Source organism: Eumetopias jubatus, unplaced genomic scaffold (assembly GCF_037043125.1).
Source record: "Eumetopias jubatus isolate StellerSeaLion01/CBP00866 unplaced genomic scaffold, mEumJub1_p1.0 scaffold_7, whole genome shotgun sequence".
NCBI lineage: Eukaryota > Metazoa > Chordata > Mammalia > Carnivora > Otariidae > Eumetopias > Eumetopias jubatus.
This window is the reverse complement of record NW_028274813.1, coordinates 104,014,355-104,028,924: the sequence shown is the minus strand read 5'-3', so window position 1 is coordinate 104,028,924 and position 14,570 is coordinate 104,014,355. Positions and strand designations below refer to the sequence as shown.

General features: G+C 36.8%; 1 protein-coding gene across 11 annotated transcripts in view; it reads left to right on the top strand.

The window, feature by feature from the left end:
- The window catches only part of HERC1 (HECT and RLD domain containing E3 ubiquitin protein ligase family member 1), a 188,963-nt gene that overhangs the window by 49,384 nt on the left and 125,009 nt on the right, over positions 1–14,570 (top strand). For all 11 annotated transcript variants that reach the window (XM_088024837.1, XM_088024839.1, XM_088024831.1 and 8 more), the window contains exons 3-9: positions 932–1,027; positions 5,217–5,411; positions 6,219–6,530; positions 9,103–9,199; positions 9,770–9,913; positions 10,969–11,096; positions 14,417–14,561. In XM_088024837.1, coding sequence (XP_087880963.1) covers positions 932–1,027; positions 5,217–5,411; positions 6,219–6,530; positions 9,103–9,199; positions 9,770–9,913; positions 10,969–11,096; positions 14,417–14,561 — 1,117 coding nt within the window. The remainder of the gene's footprint in view (positions 1–931; positions 1,028–5,216; positions 5,412–6,218; positions 6,531–9,102; positions 9,200–9,769; positions 9,914–10,968; positions 11,097–14,416; positions 14,562–14,570) is intronic.

Below are 14,570 nucleotides of genomic sequence, written 5' to 3'. Positions count from 1 at the left end.
ACATATTCATTTGTTTCATTTCTTGGGAATCATGTTAATTAAAATAGTTTGAATTGATAAAATCATATAATCTTAGAGTTAGATGGGATCTTATAGGCATCTAGGCCAACCTCCCTTCCATAGTAGAAGATACACTTTTCTATGATATATCTGCCAGTTTATCATTTAGAATATAAATATTTTTACAGTATAGTATGCATTGAAAAAAGCCACTGATCAAAATTTTACAATTATAGGGTTGCTAAATCAGAGAAGGAACTTGACATTTGTGATCTAAAGATTTAAGGATTTGGGAATTTGAAGGAGCAGTGAGATCAAGTTCACTTTCTGGTTTGTCATTTGTCAATGACAGAATGATTTCTGGTCACAGCCATTGGGCCCCACTCTGGAGAGTCCCAGAGAGGTGCTATGATTCCTCAACTATGATAGGAAAAAGATGCTTTGTTGCTATGGTAGTCAGGTAGCTACATGAACTGATTTGTGGGACTTCAGTTTTACTGAAACTAAGAAGGAAGGAACGGACTTTCTCCTGCTCTAGTCAAGGTTGTCACTCAAGCTGGCTATGTTCTACTTGCCTGTATCCTCAGGGACAGGTGGGCAAGGCAGCCCCAGGAGAGTAGAATATTTCCTAGGGCCTCCTTTACTGGATATTGGCCACCCAGATAATATGTAATTTGCAAAATTCTGCCTCGTCTGTTTCTAGGTCAAGCCCAAGACTGTTGAATAAGCAGTCATTGAGGGATTGACACTTAATTTACTGTTTCGCTCTATAGCTCCATCTTTTGTAACACTTCTGTGTAAAAGTTGGTTTCATAACCTAATGTTAGGATTTGATCTTAGTGCTCATACTCATATATATAGTTCCTCAGATATTTCCGTGGAATATTTAAGTGATTTTAATACATATGTCTCTCTCCTTCTGAAACTGTAGGGTTCATCTGCTGATCGGAGTCAGTGGAGGGAACCAACCAGAACATCTGATGGCTTATGCTCACTCTATGAGGCAGCTTTATGTCTCTTTGAAGAGGTATGTAATAGTCATGGCTTTTACATTAAAAATTACTTTGTCATAAAATGCTATAGCATATATTTGTCCCTTAAAAATAATTACTCAGTGTTTGGAAAGGATGCAGAAGAAAGTAGCATCAGGGTTTGCCCCTAAAAGTGGAGCTAGGGCGTCTGACATCAGGAATGGGAAAGAGACATACTTTTCAATGTATACACTTTTATTCATTTTGAGCTTTGTATCATGTGCAGGTAACTTTAAAAATTTTTAAATAAAAACAGATACAGAAAGACATACAAACAAACGTCAGGCTTAACGAATTATTATAAAATAAATATCCTTCTAATCTGTACCCAGGTAAAGAAATAAAACTACCAACCATTCTAAATGGCTCTTTCATGTCCTGGTCTTAACCCCTGTCCTCCTCCCCTAAGCAACCACTATCCTGACTTTTAGAGTAATCACTTCCTTGCATTTCTTTATCATTGTGTCACCCAGGTGTGTATTCCTAGGCACTGTAGTGCAGTCTTGCCTATTAAAAAAAAAGGGGGGGGGTGCCCAGGTGGCTCAGTCGTTAAGCGTCTGCCTTCGGCTCAGGTCATGATCCCAGGATCCTGGAATCGCCCCGCATCTGGCTCCCCGCTCAGTGGGAAGCCTGCTTCTCCCTCTCCTACTCCCTCTTCCGTCTCTCACTGTGTCTTTCTCTGTCAAATAAATAAAATCTTTAAAAAAAAAAAAAAGATGTCTTTTAAATCTCTTAATCTATAGGTTCCCCTCCATTTTTTTCTTTACCTTCAATGTTTTTGTTCAGAACCTGGGCTTTTTGCTGATTGATTACTCGTAATCAGTTCACTATGTCCTATTTATTTCCTGCAAATTGGCAGGTGGATCCAGAGGTTAATCTGAGGATTGATGGGTCCTAGGCTTGATCCCTTTGGCAAGACTATACATGGTGTTGGTGATGACCATGTTCATCAGTTTCCTTCTGGTTGTCTCTCTTGTTGTGGTATTAGCAACTCTTGACGCTTAATGACTACATTTATTAATTCATTGGTTGCAAAATGGTGATACTTTAATTGTATCATTCCTCTTTCATTTATTCATTGGAATGTTTTTATAAAGATGATTCCCTTATCAACTATTTGGTTACTCTGCTTCAGTTCATATAAGAAAGACTGAATTAAATGCTTGATTATGTCTAGTTTTTAAAAATTTTAACACTGATTTTATATACTAGTGTCCAGTTTAATGAATTGGTCTGTCATGTTCCAGAGTAGACCAGTTGATTTCATTTGAAAAATATCATTATGAACCCATAGACTTAAACCTGTTTGAATTTTAACCCATTAAATTATTATCTATAGTGGAATTCATATTGTTTCATCTTTGGCCAGTAGTCTTTAGGGTGGTTCCTGAGTTCTTTTTTTTTTTTTTTTAAAGATGTATTTATTTGAGAAAGAGAGAGTGCAAGCAGGGAGAGAGGCAGAGGGAGAGGAGAGAGAATCTCAAGCAGAATCCCTGCTGAGTGCGGAGCCCCACATGGGGCTTGATCCCGCGACCCTGAGATCATGACTTGAGCCAAAACCAAGAGTCAGATGCTCAATCAGCTGAGCCACCCAGGCACCCCCTAAGTTCTTTTGATATAGGCCTAATAATCTTTCATAGCTTTCTTGCCCTCTGAGACATCAAATTATTCCAGACTGTCTGCATCTGCTTATATTTCAGAGTTATTGGAGGTACCTTTGTCACCTAGTTTTGTTGTGAATGTTAGGTGTGGACTTGAAGTTTGGCCTTGTAGTTGTTCTCTGTAGTGAATCAGGGTGTTTAGAAAATGACATTGCTGCTGCAGGATTTCTACCCTGCCCCTGCTCCAGTTTTCAAACATACATTTCTAGGCCCTATAAGTAATTTTTTTTTTCTCTTACTCTTTTTTGGGGGATGTGGGGTGGAGGAGGAAAGCTGTGATTTATCATATAAAACTTGTAATAGATCTTTAGATTGAAAAATTTAACACTCTTGGCCCCACTACCCTTCTTTTGTCTCAAGCAAAATTTCAGATCTTTTATTAGGGACTGGCAGCCTTCACTTACACATATTTTGTATGTTCTCACAACTGTCCTCATATTCATTGGAAAATGTTTAACACACGTGTCATCCTATTGTTTTGGATACTATTTAATGATTCTGACTAAAATTATTCTATCCCCTTCCATTTAATGGGCTTTTGAAGATTAACTTTTGAAGGTTTTCCTTCTATTGTTTGAGTAAAAAAAACACTACAATACAGACAAAAGATTCGACAACAGCTGTAGTCAAGAGTTAATTTTTTTTTATGTAATCTCTACACCCATCATGGGGCTCTAACTCACAACCCCAAGGTCCAGAATCACATGCTGTACTGACTGAGCCAGCAAGGTGCCCCCAGAGTTAATATTTTTACTGTATAGAGTTCATATAAGCCAATTAAAAATCCATTAAGCCCTAATAAATAAATGGGCAGAAGTTAGTGGTAAATAAATAGAAAAACTCGTTCTGTTATAATAACGAAATGTCAAGTTAAAATAATGCATCCTCTTTTATCCCACTTAAGTTTGCAAAAAATTAAAAGCATAATACTTATTATTGGTATGGATGCAGTGAGACTGCTACTCTCATATAGACGTATTCCTTGGCTAGGGCAACTGGGATGGCCACCCTGAGTCCTATCCTTCTGGCAGGGTTGTGGGGGACAGCAGGTGGAGAAGTGTGGTTTTTAAAAAGCATTATGAATAACAACAGACTTTACCATTATATTCAACACAGATGGTAAATAAGCGATGATTTTTATTTTATGTATACATAAAATGTACTGCCTGTGATATATAGTAGAAGCATTGTGGAAAGCAGTTTGTTATAGTATGTTTCAAGAATCGTAGGATTGTTGTCCTTTTGGGATATAGTAGCCCCGTTTCTGAGCTTCTCTACTTAAGAAGTAATGAAAAATGTAGTCACAGCTATGTTCTTAAAAATGGCTTGTATAGGGTGGCTCAGTCGTTAAATGTCTGCCTTCGGCTCAGGTCATGATCCCAGGGTCCTGGGATTGAGGCCTGCTTCAGGCTCTCTGCTAGGCAGGAAGCCTGCTTCTCCCTGTTCCCCTGCTGTGTTCCCTCTCTTGCTGTCTCTCTCTGTCAAATAAATAAATAAATAAAATCTTTAAAAAAAATTTAAAAATGGCTTATATAACAAAAAGAATAAATGTCCCAATTAAAAGAAAAGGGTTGGGGGCTGGAAGGGATGGGGTGGCTGGGTGATGGACATTGGGGAGGGTATGTGCTATGGTGAGCACTGTGAATTTTGTAAGACTGATGAACCACAGACAGCTACCCCGAAACAAATAATACATCATATGTTAATAAAAAGAAAAATAAATAAAAGGGTTAAGTAAACTGGGGTTTTTACATTAGGTGGAAAATAAGCAGTTCATTCATGAAATTTAGGTGACTTTTATTTCATCACTTTTATATATCCACTGTGATAACTATGTTAAAGAATGTGTATATGCAAAATTCTGGAAGAACACAAGTAAAAAAGATAACATTCGTTGTATTAAGGTGATAGGATTATCAATTTTTTTTTCTAAAAGTAAACTTTAAAAAGTTCAAGCCCCACAACCCTGAGATCAAGAGTTGCATGCTTTACTGACTGAGCCAGCCAGGTGCCCCTTCTACTTTGTTTTTTAAGTTTTTTTTTCTGTAATGCTGTGTGTGCAATAATTATTAATTAAAAAAAAGTCTTGATTATGTGTCTCCTCCTCCTCATTTTTGCCACCTTTATTAGTATCTTTTGCATGAGTAAGTAGTCTAGCCAACTGTATTTAAAATTAGGTGTATTGTTCTTAGGTATTTGAGCAGTTGAGAGTTTTAGAAGTAAGGAAAATAAGCAGTAATTTCAGACAACATTTATAAAGCTGTCTCCATTAAGAATGTCTTGCCTATGTTTTTTTTTTAAAGATTTTATTTATTTATTTGAGAGAGAGAGAATGAGAGCTAGAGAGCACAAGAGGGAAGAGGGTCAGAGGGAGAAGCCGACTCCCTGCTGAGCAGGGAGCCCAATGCGGGACTTGATCCCGGGACTCCAGGATCATGACCTGAGCTGAAGGCAGTCGCTTAACCAACTGAGCCACCCAGGCGCCCTGTCTTGCCTATGTTTTGCATGTTTTTAATTTTAACAGGTTTGCAGAATGGCGTCTGATTACTCAAGGACGTGTGCTAGCCCAGACAGTATTCAGACTGGTGATGCCCCCATCGTCTCGGAAACCTGTGAGGTTTATGTCTGGGGGAGCAACAGCAGCCATCAGCTGGTGGAAGGCACACAGGAGAAAATACTGCAGCCCAAACTGGCTCCCAGTTTCTCCGATGCTCAGACTGTGAGTTCTCTGCATATCTTAACACACTGGTAGATGACACGGTTTGCTGTAAGTAGTGTTATAAGGTTTTTTTTTTTTTTAAGTGAGTGAAGATTCTTGTTTCTTATCTATATTGTTTCTATATACCATGCTGTATCACTTTTTTCATCTTAACAGGAAAAAACCATTTTTAGTCCATTTCCCTAACATGGTTTCCAAGTTTCAAAAAATTAAATTAGGAGCTGGATTTTTGAAAAGAATTATGAATGACAACAGACTTTCCATTGTATTCAATGCAAATGGTAAATAAGACTAAGCAAAAGCTAGTATTTTCATTTTGCCAGATTGGCATTTTATTTTCTTATTATTACTTTTTACATTTGTAGCTACCTTTTAGCCAAGCTACGACTTTCTATTTTATTACTAGTTTCATTTAAAGTTAGGTTTTTTCCAAATGAGTGTAAAATATATTTTATATGGTCCTTGCCATAATGGACTCTAAGGAATTTATAAGATAATTTTATTCCTTGCCCTTCACCCACCAATTATAAGATGAGGCTAAACATTTTACTTTGTTGCTTTATTGAATCATGACTGGGTAGATACCCTGAAGAGATAAAATATGCATTGATTTGAGCTCAACAATAAAGTCACTATGAAAAGGCCATTAATAGTTTTCTTAATTTTCTGTTTAATGTCTCTGGAGATTTATGCCATATTCTGCTTTTAAAGACTTCTTTGAACCTCTTTGATAAAACTAGCATTAAATATTTTACTTTGATTCTCACAGAAGCATTTTATTTTACTGTTCTGTTTTTTTGCTTATAGATTGAAGCTGGACAATACTGCACTTTTGTTATTTCTACGGATGGCTCTGTCAGAGCTTGCGGTAAAGGCAGCTATGGGAGACTGGGCCTTGGAGATTCTAATAATCAGTCCACTTTAAAAAAGTTAACATTTGAACCTCACAGGTCCATTAAAAAGGTTTCATCTTCTAAAGGATCTGATGGTCACACCTTAGCTTTTACAACAGAAGGAGAAGTCTTCAGTTGGGGAGATGGTGATTATGGGAAACTGGGACATGGAAATAGTTCAACACAGAAATATCCCAAGCTTATTCAGGGCCCTCTGCAGGGAAAGGTATGCGCTTTCTTTTTGTATTTAAAAATAATTAGATGCACTGTGCTATAAGTGATTATATGTTTCAGATTTTGATATATTCTTTCTGAAGTTCCCCCCCACCCCCAAGTCCTTTTTATATTTTGTATATTTGCCTTAATGGTTTACCAAACACTTTCACATACATTACTTAATTTTAATTCTTATAACAACTTTTTAAGGTAGTCATTATTCTCATTTCACATGAGGAAACTGAGAATCATCCATTTCACAAATATTGTTCAGTATCTTCCAAGTGCTAGGCAGTGTTTTAGGCCTTAGACATACAGTAGTGAACAAAACAGACAAGATCCATGGTCTCATGGAGCTTTTAATCTGTGGATACAGATAATCAATAAGTAAGCACATAAAATGATTTCAAATAATAATAAAGAAAAAATTGAGTAATGTATTAGATACTAACTTGGGTGGGGTGTGATATTAGGTAATGAGATCATAAGGTTGGAGGAGGTGGCATCTTAATAGAAATGAGGCATTTAGAGTGGTTAACTCACTTGCCTAAGATCACACACAAATAATTAGCACCATTAGAAGCTGAATCTAGATCTCCTCTTCTAATTTCTATTTTACATTTCTTTATTTTTTTTTTATTTTTTTAAAGATTTTATTTATTTATTTGACAGAGAGAGATACAGCAAGAGAGGGAACACAAGCAGGGGGAGTGGGAGAGGGAGAAGCAGGCCTCCCGCGGAGCAGGGAGCCCGATGTGGGGCTCGATCCCAGGGCCCTGGGACCATGACCCGAGCCCAAGGCAGACGCTCAACGACTGAGCCACCCAGGCGCCCCTATTTTACATTTCTTTAAAGAAGTGAAGGTATTTCCCTGAACTTACAATTATATGCAATTATACAGGTTCCTCTATTTTAAGATTACATTCTTGCCACAAAAGTTTTTTTATATAAGACCCTTTTAAAGTTAAATTTTTTTTTTAAAGATTTTATTTATTTATTCATGAGAGGCAGAGAGATAGAGGCAGAGGGAGCAGCAGGCTCCCAAGGAGCAGGGAGCCTGATGTGGGACTTGATCCCAGGACCCTGGGATCATGACCTGAGCCGAAGGCAGAGGCCCAACCATCTGAGCCACCCAGGCGCCGTAAAGTTTAAATTTTTATATTATACCAGAATTGCAAGTTGGGACACTTTTCCTTCATGGGAGGTTGTCTGACAAGATTGGCTATCAAGTGAATTTTACTTTATTATAACTTGTAGTATTTTAACTTAGACATCAACCCCAAAGCAGTGAGCTTTGGAATGTTCCACTGAACGGCATCATGGGATACTTGATAAGATGCTGAATGTGGGGCTCTAAGGAAATTTTCAGATAAATACTATTTGAAGTTGTATTTTTCTAGTCTTTCTAGCACCTTCTTTCTTCCTTAATTCCAATTCTTTAAACATTTTTTTACTTGTATTCCTTTTAATGTCCTATTTTTTAATTTTAATTTTATTATGTTCTATTTTTAATGGAAACATTGCTAATTAAATATAACTTAGTATGAATGTCATAAAGGAAAAGTATTCCAAAAAGTAAATTACTGACTTATAGATAAAAATTTCAGAAGTTTTTAGCATATTATCTAGAATGTATTAGGTGCTCAGTGTTAGTTTGTTTTTAAATTTTGAGAGAGAGAAAGATTGTGCTCGAGTTGAGGGGGAGGGGCAGAGGGAGAAGCAGACTCCTGGCTGAGCAGGGAGCCTGATGCAGGGCTCGATCCCAGGACCCTGAGCTGAAGGCAGACACTTAACTAAGCCACCCAGGCATTGCATGGTTTTCAGTATTTTTAATTGAATCTAAATTTTGAATTTTCTAAAGTGAGTTCTAATTTTTGGAGATTGAAAAGATACAGAGTAATTAGTATAGATATTTTTTTTCTGTTAAATAACTATTTTGGTCAGTGGTAAAAGCTATGAGTCATCTCCCAGTTATGTTGTTGTACACTCTTATTCCTCTAATTCTACTCATAAACTGTACAGCTAATTGAGGGTAAAGAGATACTGCTAAGAGTTTAATTAATATAAGCTTATATAGTGCTTAGATCTTTCTGCATTGGTAATAGTCACTATGTTTTTGAGAATTATCCCTATTATGTAATGAGTTTTTCTTGATTAGCCAGGATTGTAGGTTTTATGTTAACATTATATTTTTTTATTGTTCCATGAGTGTTTAGCCCCTGCCAACCCTTTGAGTAAAGACTTGATTGGTGATACAGTATTCTTGCAAGTGATTAGATTGATGTGTTCAGGGCTCCTGCTAACCTTCACAGTGCCTTTGTGTGAATTAAGGAAAGTTATCATCTTCTTTGGGTGGAAGGCAGGTTTCATGGCTTGGCACATGGAGCAGAGGCTGTATTTTAGTACTTTCGTGACCTTAGGCACCCTTGTCCTGGGCACAGCCTCTACAACTGTACATGGCATCTTCTGGATAAGTTGTGAATATCAGTATCTCTGAAGTCTCTGTGCATAAGATCAAATATGAACTATATGTTTTAGCATATTCATGTTCTTCATCTTGGTGTGCTTTGTGTGCCATGCAGGTAGTTGTTTGTGTGTCTGCTGGGTATAGACATAGTGCTGCTGTCACAGAGGATGGTGAATTATACACATGGGGTGAAGGAGACTTTGGAAGACTAGGTAAGCTTTTTTAAAATTGAAGTTACTCTCACAGAAAAATAGAAATGATGGTTACAGAGAAGCAGTGAGACTAGATTTAATAGGCCAAAGAACTGTTAATTATTTTGTTAGTTTTAGCCCAGAGGAAGACAGTTTTATACTACGAATACCTGGATTCTAGTGCTGAAATTTAAGCTGTAATTAAATCTAGCAAGTATTTACTGAGTACCTATTATGAGCAGACACTGAAGGATTTCAGGGACAAGAAAGATAACATCATGATCCTGAAGTGTGTGTGAAAACAAGTTGACGTGAGCATGTTACTAGATAGCATTAGACAAGTGCTGGGAGAGGAGCATATGTAGAATATTCTAATGATTCACTGAAGGGACTGTGTGTCTCAGTTTGAGAGCAGCCTAGAAGATTGGATGAGAAGATAGATACTGGAAATGATTCTGTCTTTCATATTTAATTGCACTTTAAAAATACCTCATTTCTATCATTAACTTAACATGTTTATTCTGCCTGTGAAGTAATGTCCTAAAGAAAGAGTTAACAACATTATTCTTTGTTGTGTGTGTTTTATCCAAGGTCATGGAGACAGTAACAGCCGTAACATTCCAACATTAGTAAAAGACATTAGCAATGTAGGAGAGGTTTCTTGTGGCAGTTCACATACTATTGCTTTGTCTAAAGATGGGAGAACTGTATGGTCTTTTGGAGGAGGAGACAATGGTATGTAAAAAATTATTTATTGATAGTTTTGGGCTTGTTTTCTTGAGATTTAAAAAAATGTACTTTTCTGTTGTACATGCCTAATGTAGGAAAACTCTAAAGATGAGTAGAAATTTTAGAAATTTAAATGAACTGTTTCAATGAATGTTGCTATAGCCATTGTTAAAACTTACATAGGTAGACCTCTAAGTATATATGTATTTGTATAAACATGTACATGTATTTCCACATAGATGTCTTTTTTGAAAACCAAAGCAGGCATGTATATCTTAGATATTTTATAACCTGGTTTTTATCTGACAGTATTTTTTGAATATCTTTCTATGGCTGTACATTTTTCTAAGTAGCTCAATGTATTCCTTTATGTAATTGTAATACAACTTAAAAAAATCAGTTTATTATTGAGTACCTAGATGGTTTCCAAATATTTTTCTGTATCAAAAACTACACAACGAATGACTAAATCCTTGTCCACTTATTCACAACTATAAGCAGTGTGAGATTGCTTATTTTTCCCATGTCTTTCAACAACAAACAATTGGTATTAAAAAGTAATTTCAGTAGTGAAAATGGTATCAATTAATAATTCCTTGATTCTTAGGTTGAATTTATATGTTGTTGGCCATTTGCTTTTCTTCTTTAGTGATTTGCCAAGTTTTCTATTTCAGTAACTATTGGCTCTGTTCAAAAATTAAAAATAATTAGATACATACAAACTGCTTGTTACAACCTGTTTATTACATCAGCAGATTTGAAGTTAGAAATATGACCACTAAAAGTAGAGAAAGAAAAAGTTTTCCATATCTCTCTTAAAGTGGTTTTAATTGCTTGAAATTAAGATTCAGAAGCCTGTTGGTTGGTTGTTTCTTTCTTGTAACAAAAACATTCATTTGTTCACCTCCTCTGCTGTCAGAAACAGAGTTTTGCACATCTGTCAGGTTAGTGATAGAAAGATGAGTGATACTTACCAACATGAATACTTAGGTAAAAGAATAGAGGTTCTTTAAAACAAATAAATTGTTTAACTTGAATGTGCTTTTTTTTTTTTTTGGTAGGCAAACTTGGCCATGGAGATACTAACAGAGTGTATAAACCTAAAGTTGTTGAAGCTTTACAAGGAATGTTCATTCGCAAAGTTTGTGCTGGGAGCCAGTCTTCACTTGCTTTAACATCAACAGGGCAGGTAGGAATAAGGGATGAGCATAAAAGGATTAAATTATTTCAGAGGAGTAGGTGACTAAAAAGTAATAATCATAATTAAACTTTAAAGTTAAAAAAATACATTTTACTTTTTAAGATTTATTTATTTGAGAGAGAGAGAGAGTGGGGGTGGGGCAGAAAGAGAGAGAGAGAGAGTCTTAAGCAGACTCCATGCTGAATGTGGGGTCCCACATGGGGCTTGATCTCAGGACCCTGAGATGAGGACCTGAGCTGAAACCAAGAGTCAGACGCTTAACCGACTGAACCACCCGGGCGCCCCTTAAAAAAATAACATTTTAAAGGCAATCTATTGAGGGCGCCCGGGTGGCTCAGTTGGTTAAGCGACTGCCTTCGGCTCAGGTCATGATCCTGGAGTCCCGGGATCGAGTCCCGCATCGGGCTCCCTGCTCGGCGGGGAGTCTGCTTCTCCCTCTGACCCTCTTCCCTCTCGTGCTCTCTTCTCTCATTCTCTCAAATAAATAAATAAAATCTTTAAAAAAAAAAAATAAAGGCAATCTATTGAAATGAAGTATTTTCTCCTGTTTGAAGAGGTAGAGTATTTGCAAAGGAACGAGATTTTCTCACCTGGCATGTGTGACCCAGATAAACCCGTTCTCAGCCCCATTCTTTGTATTAACAGGTTTTATAAAACCTTTATAGCACTCAGCACCCCTTAAATTTTTTCCTAAAAATTATGGATAGTGGGAGAAAGTGTGAATAGCTCTTGTTGAAACCAGTGATAGGAACTAAGAGGGCAAGAAGGTGATCAAAAGAGGGTAAGGAGAAATTTCCATATGGAAAATGATCTGAGAGGGATAGGTGTTTCTAAGAAAGGGCTAGTCAGGCTTAGGATAGTCAGAACTTTACGATCCCTTTATTAACTTTTGAACTTCTATGTGCATATTTTGACTTCTCTCTGCTTTTTGTTGGTGATGGATAGGATCCAGGTATGGTGATAGACTTAATAATTTTCTTCTTATATCCATTAGCAACCACAGTGAAAAAGTGAGCTGACCACTCATTTTCTCACATGTAGGAATCCATTACGTACCACATAGTTGTATAATAATGTTTTCTGACTAATTCACAAGGCAGATGATGAACAGCAAAGCTGAAATTAGCATATAGTGTAATTATTTTGGAGAGACTAGAATGCCTTGTGTCTTAAAAAATCAAACTCAAACTATTCATTACCCTATATTTCATTACATTAGTCATTTGTTACAGTGCTGGATGGTGCCTTAAAACCTGGAACTTCTCTTTTACTTCTTCCTCACTATGGGTTTTGTGGTAAGACTATGAATTGAGGCCAGAAGATGCTCACTTGCTTAATGTATAGCCATAGGCAAATCACAGACTTCCCTTCATCATCACGTTCTTTTGTATGAGAGGGGTAATGATTTCTGCTTTGCCTACGAATGATCATATAAGGTAATTACATGAATTGAAAATTTCTATAAATTACCAAGTACTGTTCAACTATTAGTTGCTAATAATGATAATACATTTATTACATTAAATTTCAAAGGAACTTGTGAGTTAGTTGCTATATAGAAGAGTTGTATCATGAGTATGCTAAGTTGTGTGAAATCAAATATATATACTTAGGAAAAAATAAAGTGAGAGAGAAATACATTTAAATGACAAGGGTAGTTCTATTTACCGTTATACTTGCTGAACATGAGATGAGCAACATCTGTTTTTCCCTCAGTCCTCTCAGGCCACTTCACTGCTGACTTCCCATCATATTAAGTGTGATTCTTATGTTGAAAAATACAGTATGTATATTTTATACAGCAAGGTCCCTAAATACAAGCCAGATATTTCTTCATCTGGTGTTCAGCCAGAGGAACACGGCAAGAGCAGACTCTACCTATATGGATCTTACTGAGTGACAGAACTGTATTGTACTTGATGAGTGATTTAGGAGATTTTGAATGACTTTGACTATGTATTTTTTCACCTTACTTGTCTTTAGTTCTTAACCCCTTCTAACATATACCTTTAGTGTACTGGAATTTTGTTCTATTTTTGTCTTAAGTAGTTCTCTAGCAACTGGTACAAGTATTTGCTGCTCTTTTTTTTGTTTAAGAGGTTTAACCTCTCAGTAGTCTTTACTGAAAGACAAAACAATTCCCAAACCCAGTGGCATAAGGGTAAGAGTCTATATGATATTACCAGAACCCACCGAAGGAAAAAAAAGTCACTCAGTTTGCTAATTGTTTTGATTTTGGGCTGCCCATCTGATAGTCATTCATCCTTTTATCTTCCTCTTCAATTCACCTTTCCCCTAAGCTTCTTAAATCAGTCAGTGGTGGTGGTTGTATTAATTAGCCAGAAATGAAGATGATCGGAGAGCTGTGTTGACTACTGCTTCACATGGCCCTCTTTGTAAGTGATCATTAAAATTATTATAACAAAGAGGTGATGTGATTTTTAACTGAATCATAAACATCAGTTTTGTGACTTACATAATTCATTTTATATGTTCACACCTTGGTCTAATCAACCAAGAAATATTTGTTGAGACCTGCAGACAGAGTAGGAAACATATGAAAGAGAAGATGTAAGATAACAACAGTATTTCTAAGCTGCTAAGATCTTCTAAGATCTTTCCATTTTTCCTATGACCAGTTATTTTTCTTTTCAGCTCAGCTGCTTGTCTGCCTGTGTAGTGAACATTTAAAAACAGCAAAATAAATATAAAAGTCAAAACAGTAAATACTATTTTTAACAGCAGAAGGTTATTATTTATTTTTTTCAAGATTTTATTTGAGAGAGAGAGAGAGCAAGTGAGAACACAAAGCAGAGGAAGGGGAAGAGGGAGAAGCAGATTCCCTGCTGAGCAGGGAGTCCAGTGCGGGGTTTGATCCCAGGACCCTGGGATCATGACCTGAGCCAAAGGTGGATGCTTAACTGACAGAACCACCCAGGTACCCCAGAAGTTATTTAGTATCAAGCCACACTCTCATTTATTTTTTAATTTATTTTTAAAAAAGATTTTATTTATTGAGAGAGAGAGAGCACGCGCATGCATGTGCACATGAGTTGGTCGGGGGAAGGGGGACAGTGCAGAGGGAGAGGGAAAGAGAGAATGCCAAACAGGCTCCAGACTCAGTGCGGAGCCTGATGCAGGGCTCCATCTCATGATCCTGAGATCATGACCAAAGCTGAAACCAAGAGTTGGACACTTAACCAGTTACCCTACCCAGGTTCCCCTAGATGATATTTATTTTTAAACAACGTAAGTCTTCAACCTAATAACTCAGGATATTACATGTAGTGCTTTTCTGTTTGTTTCAGGTCTATGCTTGGGGCTGTGGAGCTTGTCTAGGTTGTGGTTCTTCAGAAGCTACTGCTTTGAGACCCAAGCTTATTGAAGAACTGGCTGCCACAAGAATAGTTGATATTTCTATTGGAGATAGTCATTGTTTGGCTCTTTCTCATGGTAACATCA